Source organism: Amphiura filiformis, chromosome 15, assembly GCF_039555335.1.
Source record: "Amphiura filiformis chromosome 15, Afil_fr2py, whole genome shotgun sequence".
Taxonomy (NCBI): domain Eukaryota; kingdom Metazoa; phylum Echinodermata; class Ophiuroidea; order Amphilepidida; family Amphiuridae; genus Amphiura; species Amphiura filiformis.
Window position 1 is genome coordinate 34,149,798 of NC_092642.1, and position 18,948 is coordinate 34,168,745.

Genomic DNA, 18,948 nt, shown 5'->3' on the forward strand with positions numbered 1-18,948 from the left:
TCGCCAACACTCATTCATTTTTGTGTACACATTACCTTGCTTTGGAATAGGATCCTGTTGCCTTCCTGCCACATATCTGTCTGAATGGTTTGACCTGGGTACACAGGTTTGACAAAGCGAACCTGAGCAAGGAAAAAAACAGCAAAATATTGTTGTTTAAACAACACTACTGTACAGTTAGGCTTATTAGAATCAGCTTCCTTAAATTTTGTGACATGACTTTGTTGCTTATTGGAAATGCGATTGCCGATATCTGATGGAAAAGTCACTAGCATGCCCTAGCGTAAGCATCGAGTCGCAACCAGTTGACTCAAATGCAACTTTGCCGCTACATCGCTAGCCACGACTGAACACTGGTAGTATTTGAAAAAATGCAACCGTTTTTTTGAATCGCACGTTGCAAGTGGTAGTATGATATTACCATGACAATATCAGTTCGGGGGCGCTGTGAATTCACAGACTCCTATGATTTCACAGACCCAGTCTGTGAAATCACATACTCGGGTCTGTGATTTCACATACTTCTCACTTTTTGTTTCAATTCTGGCAGCAAATAAAACAATAAAAATAAGCAGCCTGTTTGGTACATTAGATAGTTACAGGAGCTTTTTTGCTTCAAATTCATCTGTGCAAATTAAAATCAGAATTAAGCAGAGCAAAATGAGGCAATAAAGCAAAAATATCCGAAAAACTTGTTTAAAGATATGTGTTTGTAGCACATAGGAAATGTATAAACCACAACAATATAAACAACAGCATGTAAGCACCAACAAAACTGGCTAAAAATGCAGAGAAGTCTGTGAATTCACAGCACCCACAAACTGATATTAATTTTCATGAAAGATGTTTGCCAAGTGCATGTAAACATAAAACACATAAACGGAAAACATTTGGTGCGCTGTTCCTTATGACAAGCTCGTTGCGCGTACAAAGTAAAAATAAAAACAACTTGTAGTACACAAAGCAAAAGCATTAAATAAATATTATTATAGAATGCAAACATGTCCGAGTCCACATCAAGAAAATCTATATATTTTCCCCCAACAGGCATGGAAGAGTCCTTCTCTGGTTTAAGTCATTGGATACACTGTAAAAACACACATCTTACCTTCACTGCCTTGAATTTGGTGACATCATTATTTGCATAGGTTTTGAGAACATGGCGGACAGCAAATCCAAATGAGCAGAGTCCATGCAAGATTGGTTTGGAGAAGCCTAAAAAAATGAAAACAAATTACAATTATCATTCTACTTTTATGTATGCTGTCTAAAAGTGTGCCATCTTTACAGCGCACTTTTATGATATGACCCACAAGATCTTACACCTGACAATCTCTACGACACAGTTATATGCTTCTAGAATGACCTTTGTATGTGTTGAGGACGAAAATTCATATTCCACAATGATATGTAATTTCTTTCAACGAGGCATTTATAACTGATTGCTTTGATACACCTTCGCCACCTCTTGTGCCTGTCCCTCCCTTGTAAAGTCCACCCCCATAAGTACACACAGACCACTTACCTCCCATGGCAGCAAAACTTGGGTCTATATGTAATGGATTGTAGTCTCCGCTTAGCCTGTATAAGGCAGCTTGGTCTGCTGATGTGGTTTCTTTCATGGAGGCATTGGGTGCTCTCTTTGGTGCCTTTACTGTTGCCTGTTGATAAGGAAAAAAAAATCAATGAAGTGATTTAAAGGTTCAATATTGATTTTGTCAATAAGACTTCAATCAACGTCTCCACTATGTTCACTTAGATAAAAAAAAAACTGTTCTGAAAGAGACTAAATGACCCAAAAAATCAGATAAAGGTTAAAATATCTGAAAAAATCTTTAAAATTTTTGCACACATATTGAAAAACAAAAACAAATCCCAAAAATGCAATATCTGGGTGTGTAATGCCTGTAGAACACTTTTTTTCTTTGTCACTTTGACTGGGTTTTGCAATTAATTAAGACAAGATATCAGATATGTACTATTCTAGGTTTTAGTGCCAGGTTTTTACTGATCCCGAGGCAGTTGTGAATAAATATGAATGCTATGTAACAAATCTATAATCAATCATGCTTAGATATACTCGGGGATGTACTTCAACACCAGCTTGACCAGCTACTTGCAGGTAACTTTGTTGTCTGGTTGGAAATTGCAAAGTTACATGCCAGACTGCATAATAGCAATTTATCCTGTTCATAGCACTTCAGTGTAAGTTCCTTTTGGGCTGTTAAGTTTTATTGGCTAACTGCCAAAACTACTAATGTTCAGGTACATCCCTGGATATATTATCAATGATAGGGCACTTGTCTCATCATAATACTGCAATACCTTCCAAAGGTTCTGATTGGCCTTGTTAATGAGCGACATATGTGGAGCTTTGTGTTCCCTTCAAGAGTGCCGACCAACATTTTGACATGTAATCGGCCAATCAGATTATCAACATGTTGCTATGATTGCCAGACAGAGGCAACATCTTGTCATAGCTTTTAAATCTAACGCCGATGCCTATTTACCAAACATCTTTACAGAAAAGTCTTTACATAAATTACCATTATTAATTCTGCCAGCAGTAGGTTACAAGTGCAATAGCTGCCATGTATAGCTGTCATGTGTAGATGAGTACAATAAACTGTGTGTAAAGTGCCAAATGTTCACAGGGCAGCTATTACACTTACCCACTTCTGGCGCTGAGCAGTCGATATGTTCTCAATCACAAGTCCGGAGTTGCTAATTCATTCTCACCTTGATTTTGTCAGATGCACGCTTTCCACCAAATCCTCCAGAGCCGACAACAAATGTTGAAAACTGATTGTAGGCCACTAGCTCCTTGTTCTCATCATAGGAATGCACTACATGGGAAATAAAAACAACAACAAAAAAATGTTTTTAATAGTTTCTGGTATTCTACCAACTGTTACATCTTTCCGTACCTGTTCTCTTTTTTCCTGCTCACATTTATCTCTCTTCCTTTATTTGTCTCTAATCTTTCCATCTGTCTGTCTCTCTCTTTCTCTCTCCATCTCTCATGCTCTCTCATCTTCATTCCACTCTCTTATTCCTCCTCTCTTCACATTGCTGCACAGCTAGTAGGTTAAAATACAATGTAAAAAATGCAAACTTAGTAGCTGCTATCCATCTTTTTGTCTGTCATCAGCACCCTCATACAATGTAACCAAACTGCCTATAAGTCATAATTACATGTTTCTCATTTGCCATTTTGATTTTCTGAGTAATAAACCCATATTTAATCAAATTTCCAGCCCCATTCTTCATTAACTTGTGGAATACATCCCTTTCGATGTATTCCACAAGTTAATGAAGAATGATGCTGGAAATTTGATTACTTATGGGTTTATTACTCAGAAAATCAAAATGGCAAATGAGAAACATGTAATTATGACTTAGGCAGTTTGGTTATGAGGGTGACAATATGAACCTTTCCTTGTATATCTGGAGTGATGTTTTATCCACTTTAATACTTACCATGTATTGTATGAGCATAAGAGCACCAAATCGTTTGTCTATACTCTGTCTCATCTCAAGTTGAGAGTAACGTCAAGTTGGATTTTGCTGTGGCATATTCGCATCAGTGCGCTTACACATTTGCGTTGCCAGCATATCAACAAATCGCCCTCCTAAGCATGTGTATATGCCCCACGGGATTTGGTTAGCGTGCACGATGGCCTTACTCTCAACTTGAGATGAAACAGACTACAGTACATCAGTAATGGTGAACACATTTGTAGTATGCCTGATGTACGTCTTTATGTCTGTCTGTCTTCTTTATCACTTAATTACCATTCATGAGTATAAGTGCACCAGATCCTTGTATAGTACATCAGCAATGGTGAACTCAGTGTAGTGTGCCTGATGATGGGAGTGGTTTAAACAATTCCAGGTACTGTTCTCCATAAATGTGTAGTGTACCTGATATACATCTGTCTGTCTTTATGACTGTCTGTCTGTCTTCCTTATTACTTACCATCCATGAGTATAAGTGCACCAGATCCCTTGTCTAGTACGTCAGCAATGGTGAACTCATTGTGTAGTGTGCCTGATATGATATGTCTGTCTTTATGTCTGTCTGTCTTCTTGATTACTTACCATCCATGAGTATAAGAGCACCTGATCCCTTGTCTAGTACATCAGCAATGGTGAACTCATTGTGTAGTGTGCCTGATGTTGGGAGTGGTTTAAACAATTCCAGGTACTGTTCTCCATGTAATATCTATATGGGTATGAAAAGCAAAATTAGCTTTATTAAAGTCTGGGGCTTGTGTAATGAAAGTTAAGACACATCGTAAAGTTGAATAGGTGCACAGAATTAGAGAATAAGAACCGGGACTCGGCCGCCATCTTGATACAGGCATGGAGCAAAAATTGGGGGTATTCTGTTTCCCTCGGAATGCACTCGATGCATTCTTTGTCATGCAAGCGCGACATTGATGATGGGCGCATTTGAGAGACGCACTTGATGCGACCTGAACGCGAGTACCAATATGCTTCAAATGAGATGCAGAATTGTTTTCATTTGTCTCCGCGCACTGTCGGCAAGGACCCAGGACCCATAGCTGACGGCGCGAATGTATGTGGCGGTATAGGGAGTCCCGGTTCTCTGTCTCTAATTCTGTGAATAGGCGTAAGTGTTAAACCCATGCTAAATCCAATTTAAATTTGTAATGTATGTCTTTGTGAAAGGACCGTGGCTGGTGTAAAATGTGGTGAAAATTATTGATGATAGAGAGTAAATAGTTCAGTAAATTGTAATTAGTGAACTGTTAAAAGTAAAGTGGCCAACCAACCAGAGAGGAAATGTTGTCCTGCCCTCAGATCCACTGTATAGCAACAATTTTGGCAAAGACATGTACGTTGTATGCGTTGAGGAGGTTGTGTCTAGTAACAACTGCCATCACCATAATAGGTGGCATCACCAAACACTGTGGTTAAGGATGGGCAGTTGGTAGTCTAGATAGTAGTTTGTCTGAGTTCCTACCCACTGTAAAAAGCTGCCACATGTTGACAATGTAAAATATGAAAATATACATGCAATACATACATTGAAGCCAATCAAAATGATGGAAATCAGCAATGATACATGTATGTATGGGTAGCATTTTCAGTAATCCATATCCATATATCCAGATTATTTTGTCCCATGGCACAAAATATTATACGCTTTTCCAGTTGAAATCCACACAACCCCTGACCTTAACCTCATACAGGCGGTTGTATATTTCAAATGGAGCCAGCCATTCAGGTATAATCTCACACCCACTGTGTGGAAGATTAAGGTCATGTCTTCCATAGGGGTGTATGAATTTCAACTTGAATAGCCCATTTTGGAGCAGACAACACTGATTGGGTGACTCCATTTGAAATTCACACTCCCTGTGTGGGAGATTAAGGTCATGTCTTCCATAGGGGGTGTATGAATTTCAACTTGAATAGCCCATTTTAGAGCAGACAACACTGATTGGGTGACTCCATTTGAAATTCACACTCCCTGTGTGGAAGATTAAGGTCATGTCTTCCATAGGGGGTGTATGGATTTCAACTGGAATAGCCCAATGATGTCAGAAGAACAAGAGCAACTCATTCACACTGACCCTGGTCACATCAATCGATTGCAGCCCGGGCACCGATAGCATATTTCCGCCAAATGCCGGTATCACGCCAAAAGTCGGAAAGGTGCAGAATTCGTCATTCATCTCAAATAAGAACTTCAAATAGTCTGGTTGAGATGTTGAAAAACCAACTACAAATACAAGCAAAAAATAAATTGTATCTTAATTTGCTACAAATGCAAGGCTAGTACTAACCCTGGTGACATCAATGCCTTGGAGGCCGGGGACATTTTCCGTGAACATTCCCATGAGGCCAGACTGTGCGGGGATGACGCCAAACGAGGGTAGCGAACAGAAATCTTCGTTCATTTCAAACAGGAATTTGAGGTAATCTGGTTGAGATGTTGCGGCTCCCACTGGGTGGTGAAGACAATACGGTTAGAATAAGAATTAATTCATGATTTTAGGAAAATTATAAAAAAAATTCTTAAAAATACTATCTAGAAACACATTCAGCAAAATTTAAGATGGCCGTCTTCATGGCGATCGAGAAATGTACACCCTCACCAGAAAACAAGGCAAAGTTCTGCCAAAATTATGACCCCTGAAGGCAAATAAAATAAGAAAAGTTGGCAAAGATAAGATTTGGCACTGCATTTTGTTAAAAATACATGGAAATGATCAATATTTTGAGTGAAAATGAGCTTGCTTTTTCAAAGATACCATGTAGTATTTTCTGTTTTACTTTCGTACAACAGTGATGCCGTGTGACGGGCGACACTTTGGAACAACAATTGCCACCTGGTTCCATCATTTTTATCCTCAACAGGAGTGGAACGATGCCGGTCGCCTGCTAAATTTTACCTTTGGTTGTTACTAGATTATATAAGCATGTATTATTTTCAGTGTTGTCGATTCAAGTCATTGACTCGCACTTGATTCACATTTCTGACGACTTAAGGTGGTACTACACCCCTTGATAAATTTGTGACTACTTTTGCATTTTCTCAAAAAATAGTAACACACTGGTAACAAAAGTTATGTATATTATAGGGGCAATGAATCCAGTTACTACACTGGAATTTCAGTGACTCAAGACAAGCGGTATGTAATTTATGATAAGAAATGAGGTACCGCTAGAATGTACAATGTACCTCATTTCATAACATATATGAACCACTTGTCTTGAATCACTGAAATTTCAGTGAAGTAATTAGATTCCTTGCCCCTATAATATACATAACTTTTGTTACCAGCTTATTTTTTGAAAAAATACTAAATTAGTCACACAATTTATCCGGGGATGTTGTACCACCTTAACTTGACTCAAGTCAGGAACCCAAACTACATGTAAGTCAAGTCAAAATATTGAGAGAAAAGTGACTTACCTCCAAGCGCATATAGAATCACATCATTGCGAGTGTAGCTGAATTGCTTTGGTTGAAGCTTGTAACCTACTGCCTGGGTCTGGAAATTTTGGAAAAGAAGTACATAGATATCATAGACAGTTATTACCAATTTGGCTATTTTTTTTTTTTTTTTCAAATGTGCTAGAAACACACAATAATGTTAAGACAAAGCTCACATTACAAAAAATCTTTTACAATTGTCACACAAAAGCTCTATCCTTTATGTATTCTTCTTGCATAGCATTCATTTTAGCTGAAATAAGCTCGTTTTAGCTGACATAAACTAATTGTATACCATATATTTTGTATATCCCTTACACTTTTTTATTTTGTTTATTTACATAAATCTTTTACTTTCCTGAAAGTATTAAAAAAAATAGTGTTATCAGATAATTCTGATCGTGTCAAATGAAGGGTCCAGTTTACAACACATCAGTATAGGCTTATTTTTATTGGCCTCTGTTTATAATTATAGAATTTATTCATTTATTTATTTATTTATTTATAACATTTGGCCGAAGCCAGGCTGAGCCCAATAGTGCAAGAGGCTACTAAATTTAAGGGATGCCATCTGGATATGATGGGACAGGGCTATGGGAAGAGGTCTGATTTTAGATGCCGGAGAAAAACCTGACGAGCATGGATCGGCAACTAAACTCACATGTGGAACCGCGGTATGACGGCCATTTTTCTATGGGAGAAACATAATTTTTTCATTGTAGCTTTTATCATTCCCCACAATTCAACAATATTTTCAACAATTGATTCTCAAAATAGCGGGAGTATTTAATTCATTTGTGGCAAACTTAGCGAACTGCATTAGGTCTACCTGCAAATATTACGAAATTTATCATATCAAATAAAGATGTTGGGGGCTGGGGCTCACATCAATAATAGGCCCAATCCTATAAGACCATCATTACATGGTGTCTAGAAGTGAAAACTAAAAAACTACCATCATGGCTGAAGATCAAGGAGCATCTATAATAGGACCGGGGGTACTCAAGTTTGGTTTTGGTAGGGACGTGCGCTGAGAATTTGAAAGTGGACCCATAAATATACCAATTTTTCAAGAAATATGGACCCATTTATATACCAAAAGTCTAAATTTTCGGCCAAATTTAACCCAAATTGTCTTAGTTTTTACAAATTTTCCCAAAATTTTGGGAAAAATTGGCTAGATTAAGGAAAAATTGGGCTGTTTTCCGAAAAAATTGAGAAAATTTTGAAAAAAGGACCCATTTATATACTTAAATAGGCTTTGAAAAAGGGGTCATTGATATACCAAAAGGCTGAAAATGCTACCCATATTTGCGGCACGTCCCCGTATGGTCATTTGTACTGAGAACCCCCCCGGGTAATAGGAATGCCAACACTTCCCCAACCAGAGCAACTGGATATAGTGGCAAGAAATCGTCACTTAGAACTAGAGAATCTGCGACTGAGGAAAGAGCTAAACAAGCTGAAAAAACACAGGAAGGCCTGTTGGATTTCGAGAATTTAACACCACCTGGAAAGGCTTCAATGGTGAGAGCAGCCATGAAGTATTTACTACATTCTCTATGACAAAGTCCTGCACCGATTAAGAAAGCTACAGTAAGCTACACATGTTTTTCAGAGAGAATCTGCGACTGAGGAAAGAGCTAAACAAGCTGAAAAAAGGCCTGTTGGATTTCGGGAATTTAACACCACCTGGAAAGGCTTCAAGGGTGAGAGCAGCCAAGAAGTATTTACTACAGTCTCTACGACAAAGTCCTGCACCGATTAAGAAAGCTACGGTAAGCTACACATGTTTTTCAGAATATTAAAATGTAATTTTACATTTATATCGAGGTCATTCAAAAAGTTCTACCTGTTGGGTCATAACTTTTGTTTTGTTAAAGGTAGCTACTTGAAAATGTGCATACATATAGTTCGTAATGTCACCTGCAGGTGGTGAAAAAAACCATGTCAAGACCACTTTCAGACTTTTGTAGGTGACCTGAAAAACACAGTAAGATATAGTACACTGGAAACGGTGACGATCTTTGGATATTGCACTTTAAAACATGCGTGCAGCTAATGTACGAACTTCCCTCTTTATACAAAAAAATCATATTAGTAACAATATAAATTTTGAATGAATATGCACCTTACAGTCCAAAACATCATCTATGACTGAAAAAGTAAAATTTTGATGGACAGAAATTACCCAGAATTCCATTTTTGGAGGGATATCTTGTAACATCTCAGGTAATGATAATCAGCATAGTGTCCATTCCTACAGCGTGACTTTTCTAGCTGCGCTTTTCATAAAAAACAAAAGTTAAAGCTACTATAACACATTTTTCAGTCAAAAAAGTAAATATAGTTCCCTTTGTGATCTATAGTGGTATTTTATTCCAAAGAAAGCGACATAATGCCATCATTTTACACCATGTTTTATTAAAGTCAATATCTTCAAATAAACTGGGTTTGTGGTCATCTATACTAATTTTATTACATTCAAACATTGGCTATTTGTTCTATTAGTTTTGTGCATATTAATGTCCATCATTTTCAGTTTGTGGCAACCAGTACATAATTTTATGATTATTCTTGTGTTTTATACAATTTTTACTGTATAACATGACCAAATGGAATAATTATGGGATCGCCAACACACTGTACTTGAGACGCCTTTGTAAATATTGTACATATTTTGACCGCTTCCGTGAACCATATATCTTACTGTGATTTTCAGATCACCAACAAAAATCTGAAAATGGTCTTGACATGATTTTTTCACCACCTGTAGGTGACATTACGAACTATAGGTATGCACATTTTCAAGTAGCTACCTTTAAGAAAACAAAAGTTATGACCCAACAGGTAGAACTTTTGAATGAATGACCCTCGTATTCAGCACAAAGCAGACAATAATACAGACAGTGTTTTTGAGTGGTCATGTACAAGAGCACCAACTCAATCAGCTGCCAGTACTAGCAGGTATTCCACGGCCGGTCTGAGGAGGAAGTCGCAGACCATGGCCCTGACTCGGCGTGTGCTTTGAACCCAGGCCATCTTCTCCATGAAGTGGTCAACAGAGACGTTCAGCAACCTCGCCTGAAGTCGCGGCACCCATTTACATCGGAGGCAGATGCTTTGATCCATCAGGCACAGACCAAGGAGACATCGGCTCACTGGACTGGCAATGAATGGCACCAGAGATGGCAGTTGTCATCTTCGCCCCTGAAGAGCTATATATCCCAGATATGTCGAAATCCAGCCCTGGCTCGGATTTGCCATGCCATGCATGGGTGAAACTCAACTGCCTGCGAACAGGAGTAGGTCGCTTCAGGGTCAGATGGGGCCTCACCCAAAGCCCACTTTGTGAGTGCGGAAAGGAAGAGCAGACGGCAGACCACATCATCAAAGCTTGTCACCTTCATCGACCCACAAATGGAGCCAAGGGACTCTCTGATGTTGATGTTTCCACACGAGACTGGCTACTCAACAGCAAACTTGAGATCTAAATCTCCCCCGTTAGCAGGATACGAAAGAAGAAGAAGAACTCAATCATAGTAATAACTAATAGCAGAGACATCTGATGAGGTGGCTTTGCAAGGACAAAATAATTTGATGTAGTAAACAACCCGGTCACTGATCTATTATCTGAAGGCCGCATGTGAATGAAGCTTATAACTATACACACTTCTCAAAGTGTCACATGACCAGCCCAGCGGGTCAGTTGCCTGATGAAGTCTGATGGTTTCAGACGCAACGTAGCAAGTTGTAAAAAATGTAAGTTCCAGTATTTGATTTACTTCAAAACCTTGTGACATACTTCTATTATTGCCCAATTATTGCCCGGGATGATTGCACACGTAAAAGCGCTATTGATATCATGTTTGAGGAAATCATGTTTAACTATTTGCTTAAGAACAGCACAATACAGATAAAGCAGACATATTTACTACATGTGGTACATGTATATACATATAGATAATGTGTATGGGTATTACCTAATTATAATAGAGGCGTATCCAAAATGAATCCACACCCCTTTATGAAGATATACTGACGACCTTACACATGTATGGGTTTAATAGTTACCTTAGGGGTCGTAGTAACAGAGTATGTGTTCTTGGAGACTAGTCTGAAAATCATCCGTTAAATGTTGGTGTTCCACAAGGGTCAGTTGCAGGTCCACAGATTTTCACAGCGTATGCGCAACCGGTCGCTAATATCATCAGGCGTTTTCAGGTGGCTTATCACATTTATGCTGATGATACACAGCTCTAAATTAGTTTTAATCCTAAGTCTGAGGAAGATACAGCTGCTGCACAGTGTTGGCTTAGCAATTGCATTGCTGAAATACTGTCGTGGATGCTTGCAAACAAGCGTAAGTTAAACGACTCGAAGAGAGAGAGAGCTTTTCTTAATTGCATCTGCTAGGCATGCAAATGCTGTATCTCACCTTGATTTGAAAATCGGTGGATCTGTGATTTCCCCATCTGCTTCTATTAAAAATCTTGGCATTGTTTTTGATAATAGCCTTGCAATGAAAAATCATGTTAGCTCTTTATATGTAGAAGCGTTAACTTTCATTTGAATTTTGAATAGGATTCGTCGTTACATTGATCATTCTACTTGTGCACATGCAGTGAGATCTTTGATTCTTTCTAGGCTGGACTATGGCAACTCTTTGCTTGGAGGTATGTATCAGATGTTCAGCATCTGCAAAAGCTTCAAAATCGTGCGGCGCGTCTTATTTATCAGGTCAGCAACGCCCCATTACAGCGCGACCCCACTCATTCGTGAGTTGCATTGGCTGCCAGTCCAGCAGAGAATTGAATTCAAGATCTTAGTGCATGTGTACAATTGTGTTTATGGTTCTGCACCTACTTATTTACAAGATGTCCTTACTAAATACAATTCAGGCCGTCAAGGGCTCAGATCTAACCAAGATCATACTTGTCTTGCCATACCCCGTACTAAACGTTCCTTTGGGGACAAGTCATTTTCTGTTTTAAGGCCCAGACTGTGGAACAACTTGCCTGTGCACGTACATGTCGCTCAGAATGTGCAATGTTTTAAAAAGATTTTAAAAATGTTTCTTTTTCCAAAGGTTTAAGCTGTAGTCATTTGTTTTTTCACTTTGGCTACTTTTATGTATGTTGGTTTTTATTATATCGCTGATGTTTCATATAAATACAATGGTTTTAATTAGTATTCTTTTGAATTTTCATGCAGATATGTTTATGTATATTTTTGTTGTTGAAATTGGAAATGTTTCTTTTTTTTAATATAAGTCTTTTGATATGCATTTATGTCTCTTGTAGTTGTACTTTGTATGTTTTTTATTATGTAAAGCGCATTGGACTTTGTGCAAATGCATGCGCTCAATAAATCCTTGAAATAATAATAATAATGAAAATAATAAGATACTGTATTTTTGCAGATTTTTCAATTCCAAGTACTGCAGATTTATCGGTTTTGACCCAATAGCACTTTACAGGATCTACCCCTTCTGCAGTTGGACGTGTTTTAATACCCAATTGATAGACCCATTAAATTCTGTTGAAAACATTTCTAAAAGATGCACACTATAATTGAAGACCGAATTAAAAAGACTAGTTTCCGTCTGACGTCATGGCAAAGGCGCATAGAGATTGGTTACTGGCCTGCGCAGTACGGCATTTTTGGTGTGGTTGACAGGACGTCATACGCAAACTAGTCTTTTTAATTCTGTCTTCAATCATAGCAGATGCACACTTGCACACATACTATGTGCAATAATACTTACAGGATCTATCCCTCCTGCAGTTGGACGTGTTGTAATACCTCCTTTGTTAGACTCATTGAATTCTGTTAGTACTCCAATCATTTTGGCTGTTGACCCTGTAAAGGAAGGCAGACAGTGTACGATTTGAGATTATTTTTCGAAACTCTGACTGTGACAGAATACATTGCCAAGCATAGTTTATGCGTAATGTTCATCAACACAATATGAAAAACCATATTGAAAAGGACAGCAGGAACGATACAAGGAAAATTTGTGAAGCAATCCACATTAGCAGAGACCCGCAGCCCAAAATCAACACCTCACAGGGGTACGAACTATCTCCAGTGTACAACAGCTTGCTGAAATCAGTGAAACCCAACTGGCAATTCTAGTAGATCTTCTAGAAACACTGATCTCAGCAGCATCTCACACACCATCACCCACTGAGGAAGGAACCAGTTGGTTCCGAAATATTTGGGAAAATAACCTGGTGAGTGCAGTTGAAAGTTTTAATCTTTTTACTTCTTCATATTGTTCCTAATAAGGTCACACATTCAGGTAACCCCATTTGAAGTTCACACTCCCTGTGTGGGAGATTATAAGGTCATGTCTTCCATAGGGGTGTATGGATTTCAACTGGAATAACACATTCGTTTGCTCTACACAATGTCATTGGACAACAACAACAAATAACACACAACCATGGCTGAGTCCAGACTATTTTTTGGATTCTATAATTGAAGACCGAATTAAAAAGACTAGTTTGCGTATGACATCCTGTCAACCAGACCAAAAATACTGTACCACACAGTACAGGTCAGCAACCAATCACGTTGTGCCTTTACCCTGACATCAGATGCAAACTAGTCTTTTTAATTTGGTCTTATAATTCTAATAGGTCTTACCTCCAGCACCCCCACTAGGATGAGTTGCGTTAGTGAAATCTGTAATTTTCTCCCAATTGTCTCGTACTACAATAAAATCATCAAAGACGGACAAACATATGAGAGAAAAATCACACTTGTTTAAAACAACATTTCTGTGAAGCTAGCCACTATCACAAACTTTTCAAAACATGAAATACAGATAATTGTGGTACTACTCTATAAAGTGGTAATTTTAGCAAGATTTATTTTTCATGCTACAGAAATTTCAAAATGTTTTCCTTGTTAATAACTTGCCACTAATTTCAGGTTTTCTACATGGACTTACAGACTAAATTTTTTCACATAATATTTATAATTCTTAGCAAGCTAAGAACATGAAAAAGTGTGAAAATTAACTTGCACAAAAATAACACTTTACAGTATTTGCCAACAAGGACTAGTTCTAGAGTTATCTTTCAAATCAGCTCGAGTGTATTTACTTACAGAAAAGTTTGATCACCCTATAGTACTTATTAAAAAAAGGTTTATTTAATCAATAAATAACAGTTGAACTATGAGTATGACAATCACTATTCAATCCTGTGTAAGGCAGGAAACTAATTGGCCCATTACTCAGAATAGCAATTTGGCAAATATATCAGGGTATCATTTACAAAATTATTCATATCTTGAAAAGTATTGATGCTATTTGTATAATTTTGGTATCACTTTACAGCTTATTGTCTAGTGCTCACATTTGTATTCAAATCATGAAATCTCAAAAATGTGACTTGTTCCTGGTTTTGTCAGAGCGGGTCACATATTACTTTTTATGATCAAAAATAGTGTATACCGCTATATGGATCTGCAATTAAAATGGGGATGTGAATCACCTTACATGACCTTGGCTAATTTGTTTTTGTCACACGGAACTGTGAATTCTTAATCTTTTAATCAAATGATATAAATTGCAAGAAATCACTTGGTGTTTACACTAAGCTATGTAAATATTTGCTCTTAATATAATTTAATTTTTTTCAATCTGACAAAGAGGGCACAAAGTGCACATGGCTTGTCATTTCAGAGTTCAAACTGTTATTTTGTACAACACGTACATGCACACCACTTGTGCTCAAGCTAGAGAATTACTTTTGACATGACTAAAGCAGTGGACCGTGCTGAGTGCAGAGGGTTTGCATTATAACTCCATATAATTTAATTGTGAGAACCAGTCTTACAATCTTAAAAGCCAGATTTAGCAATCCGGTCATGAGCAGCGAATGACTAATTTCTTCATGTGCACCAAACTACACCCCATATAAATCAGGTGTTATCTCTGACTAATTTGCTCTATGAAGTAAGCTGAATCAGAGTAAAATACTTGCAAAATCAGAAACTCTATTCTAGCTACCTACTACACCTGCTATTACATCCACTCTCCATTTTATTTTAGCCAGCCATCCTACTCCTTACACCCTCAAAATCTTACAATATTCTCTCCCTGACAAAGACAGCTACCTACCATTTTCTGGTGTGAACTCTCCTGTCCTCTGCATACACATGGCTCCCTCACTTTGGTGTAGTTTTACTTTGAAAATAAAAAAAAAATGACTTTATGAGAAATTATGTTGTTTAAATCTTTTTTGACTTGCATAATTTATTTCCGATCCTCACAAAAAAAAAGTGTGTCTCACATGGCCTTATGCCCTGCCAGGGTAAAGCATATGTGACATGATCAAGGGGAATGAGTCACATGTCGACCCTGGTCGAAAATGAGTTTTACATTGGTTCCTAAAGAGGACATTTAGAGCTCTGAAAACCCCATGTTGATACGACTTTCCTTTGCGAAGTTACGTCAATTTATCAATCGCTGAAAACAATGTAAAACAAAAGAATTAGAACAATTTCTTTGCCAATATCTCAAAATCAATATTAGCGACATGCGACTCATTTCCTTTGATCATGTCACATATAGGCTTCATCCTTTCTTCTTCTTTCAAAACTAGTCAGATCATTATAAAATAGAGTGTCTCCCAGCTGCTATACCAATGTCTTAAATTGACCATGACACCAAAAGGGTTTTGTTTTACTTGTAGTGAATTTAGAAAACAATTGAAATCTTTTATTATGTTGTAGTTTGAGATCATGTACAGTGATCAGAGGTTCTTATGCTGGGTGCTATATTAAATCTCTTATTATCAAATATTCACTTAGAATTAGAATCACGTGAAATGTTGAGTGCAAGAAATTTATATTGCAATCACTCATCTTCCCATTTACAAGAAAATAATAATATAAAGCTGCAGTCAGCACTCCTGTAGAATATTTGTTACTTTTTTGGCCTAATATACAGGAACCTCCAATCTCCAACAAAGATTCTTACAACAAGCAATCAAATACACCAACTTAAAACAAGATTTACTTCTAAAATGTACTTTAACTCTCTTCACGCAGGTGTCGACTGCAGACGACAAGTTTCAAAAAAAATTTAAAATTAAAAAATTTCAGTAATGTAAATTGTCATGACCATATTTGGAATAAGCATGAAAAATGCATTAAAATGAGTACAAACAAGCCTAGTATTGGTCCCGTAGTTTTTAAGATAGCCCTTGATATTTTGAGAAAATATTAATATTACAAAACTTCAACTTTCCCTGTTGAAGCGCATGGCTAGCACGCAGAGCATACAGGGTGTCCCAGAAAAAATTACCGAGTGAATAAAATTGAACGTAAGTCGAGAACTAGACATCAAAATCAAATAATTTAAAATGTAGCGCATATCCTATTTTATTGTGCATCACATACAAAAAATTTGTTTGATTAGGTTCAATGGTTGCGAAGAAATTAACAATTACATAATGTGCGCATCAATGCAATTCATTCCAAGTTTGATCAACAGGCGCTTTTTTCATACTCGATCACCGCTTGCTAAAGGTTGTGTATCTCATTAAATTACTCCACATTATCTATTTTATAATCCGACGGTGTTATGTTATTCATGTTTTCACTGAAGATGAATAACAGTTTGTCCGAGAAAACTTTGATTTCTGGAATTGGAAGCTTTCTAACTTTAATTCTTTAGGTTGTCCAAAGAACATTTGAGCCAAGAATGACAATGAACAAGTGCTTACAGCTTTACGTGTGATTTTTGATACCATGCAACATTAATGTTGACGTTTTAAAAGATTCAAACTTTGCATTACAATTTCTTGGAAATATTCCAAAAAACATTAATGTGTGTGAGAATTTTTTTAAAGCCAGATGGAATTCTTTATGCAACATTCATATCAACATTAACGAAAAAAGATATTTACAGGTACCGAGCATCATCTTCATGCAAGCTTTCATTTTCAATGTCGTGTAGGTTTTCTAATTTGAAAAAACCCTAATCAAATGTTTTGCAAGAAACAAATGATTTAAAAAGAACGAAAAGGATTTCACGGTACAAAATATGAAACCCAGTGACATTTAACCGCTATTGCGCATTGTGTTGAATGATCTTTCTTTCAAACTTGGAATGAAGTGAATTGAGGCATGCGTTATGTAATCGCTAATTTCTTCGCAATCAGTCGACCGATTCCAGTAAAATCAGCGTACAAGATGCAGAATAAGATGGGCTACACGCTGATTTTTAGATTTGTGGATTCTGATGTCTATTTCTCGACTTACGTCCAAATTTATTCGCCCGGTAATTTTTTCTGGGACACCCTGTATAACCAAGAAAACTAATGTGGTATGATTTTATTCCGTTTACCTTGTGCTACCCAGCCAGCTCCACATTCAAACACATCACCATTAGACTCACAACTCTCATGGCACAGATAGAGTACTACTGGGGCTATGTACTCAGGATTCAACATTTTGAAGATGTCTGAAAAAAATTAACAAAGCAACAATTATTTCAATAATTATAGCAAATCTATCATGAAATACAGCCATTATCAGCCGCTGAAACAAGGAGGATAAACTAATAGAGTAGTAGTAAGTCCGAAGCTAAACCAGAGAGTTTGTGAGTCTACATTAGACGACTGGCCCAATTCTTTTGCCTGAATAATTCATTAGCTCTGCCTCAATTTATGCACAGTGCACACTATGATGAGTTGCCTGCTTTAGTCATAATTATAGACTTGATTAAAGTTAATTTATGGCATCTTGATTTCTATGATTTTCAAGTCAAGTATGATTTCTGAGAAGAGATGCCAGATAGAATGGGCTAGCGCTGTTATCTATTCCAACTCCAGTGACATCTCATTAATATCCATGGACCTTTGGATGTATGTGAAATACTTAGGGGTTCATTCATAGGATTGAGGGCATGATCGCTGTTTATGCCCGAGGTGTGAGCCGAGGGCATAAATCAACGATCATGCTTGAAATCCTATGAATGAACCCCGTTCAGACATACCCAACATTCTGAACATTGTTAGCAATTCAATACAAATGAAAATAATAAGGGTTTACAAGTTTAAATAACATTAATACCGTTTTCCTTCAGAAAATGAGTAGGCCTACTTGCAGGAAGCAGCTCATGAGGTCAACGGCCGGGAGTCAACGCGTTCATCTCTTGTGCTCCGCGTGTGATGGGTGTACGCAACACTAGCAAATCGTGATTCGCGTTAATTGGGTTCCAACGCTGCGTGACGCAGCTTGTTTATGCCCTGCGTACTGGTCATAAACGGTATTTATGACCAGCAAAAAAGGGCGCAAATCCAATCAGAAACGTTGTTATATCGTGAGTATGTATGAATAGTATGTATTAGCATTTTACTTTGAAAAATCAATATAACAGGGCTGTAGTGCTAATGTTTATGCCCCTCCAGTTAACATACGCCTATAATCCTACCCACGAAAATATGCATGAGGTGTCGCTGGAGTTGGAACTGATAATAGTAACAGAAACATGGGTTAAGGCCTTGCAGAATTGTTAAATTTCCACTTACCTGATGGACAAGTCCATGTAGAAATCCACTTGCATGACTTGTCCTGCTCTTTGGATAGATTAATTTACCTTAAGGCGACGAAAAAAAGAAACCCTGTTCTACGGGCGGACGGACCTTTCAAGTAGGGTCGGTCGGTCGGCCATTTTCTGTAAATAATTTGCAATGTTTTTTTATTTGAGAAAATACAAAAAAAAAATTTGTTCCTGAAATTTCCAAAATTTGGGTCGGCATTCATTTACAGGAAATTTTTTTCTCAATTTGTTCAAAATCTGGGTCGGTCGGGCCCGTAGAACAGGGTTTTCTTTTTTCGTCGCCTAAACCATATATTATGAAGTGGTATGATATGGTAGTGCAGGGTATTTCTTTTGAGGGTCCTCTTACACTTGTAGAAATATACAAGTTTGTATATTAATCATATCTGTCATT

At 37.5% G+C, this 18,948-nt stretch overlaps 1 protein-coding gene across 5 annotated transcripts in view; it reads right to left on the bottom strand.

The window, feature by feature from the left end:
* The window catches only part of LOC140171549 (peroxisomal multifunctional enzyme type 2-like), a 50,533-nt gene that overhangs the window by 15,582 nt on the left and 16,003 nt on the right, over positions 1–18,948 (bottom strand). For 3 of the 5 annotated variants that reach the window (XM_072194821.1, XM_072194820.1, XM_072194819.1), the window contains exons 8-18: positions 17,337–17,453; positions 15,105–15,170; positions 13,622–13,687; positions 12,738–12,832; positions 6,950–7,028; positions 5,817–5,977; positions 4,102–4,225; positions 2,740–2,846; positions 1,526–1,661; positions 1,109–1,215; positions 36–122 (exon numbers count right to left, since the gene is read on the bottom strand). In XM_072194821.1, coding sequence (XP_072050922.1) covers positions 36–122; positions 1,109–1,215; positions 1,526–1,661; positions 2,740–2,846; positions 4,102–4,225; positions 5,817–5,977; positions 6,950–7,028; positions 12,738–12,832; positions 13,622–13,687; positions 15,105–15,170; positions 17,337–17,453 — 1,145 coding nt within the window. Of the gene's footprint in view, positions 1–35; positions 123–1,108; positions 1,216–1,525; positions 1,662–2,739; positions 2,847–4,101; positions 4,226–5,603; positions 5,753–5,816; positions 5,978–6,949; positions 7,029–12,737; positions 12,833–13,621; positions 13,688–15,104; positions 15,171–17,336; positions 17,454–18,948 lie in introns of all 5 variants that reach the window. The other 2 variants (XM_072194823.1, XM_072194822.1) reach the window with 1 other exon arrangement.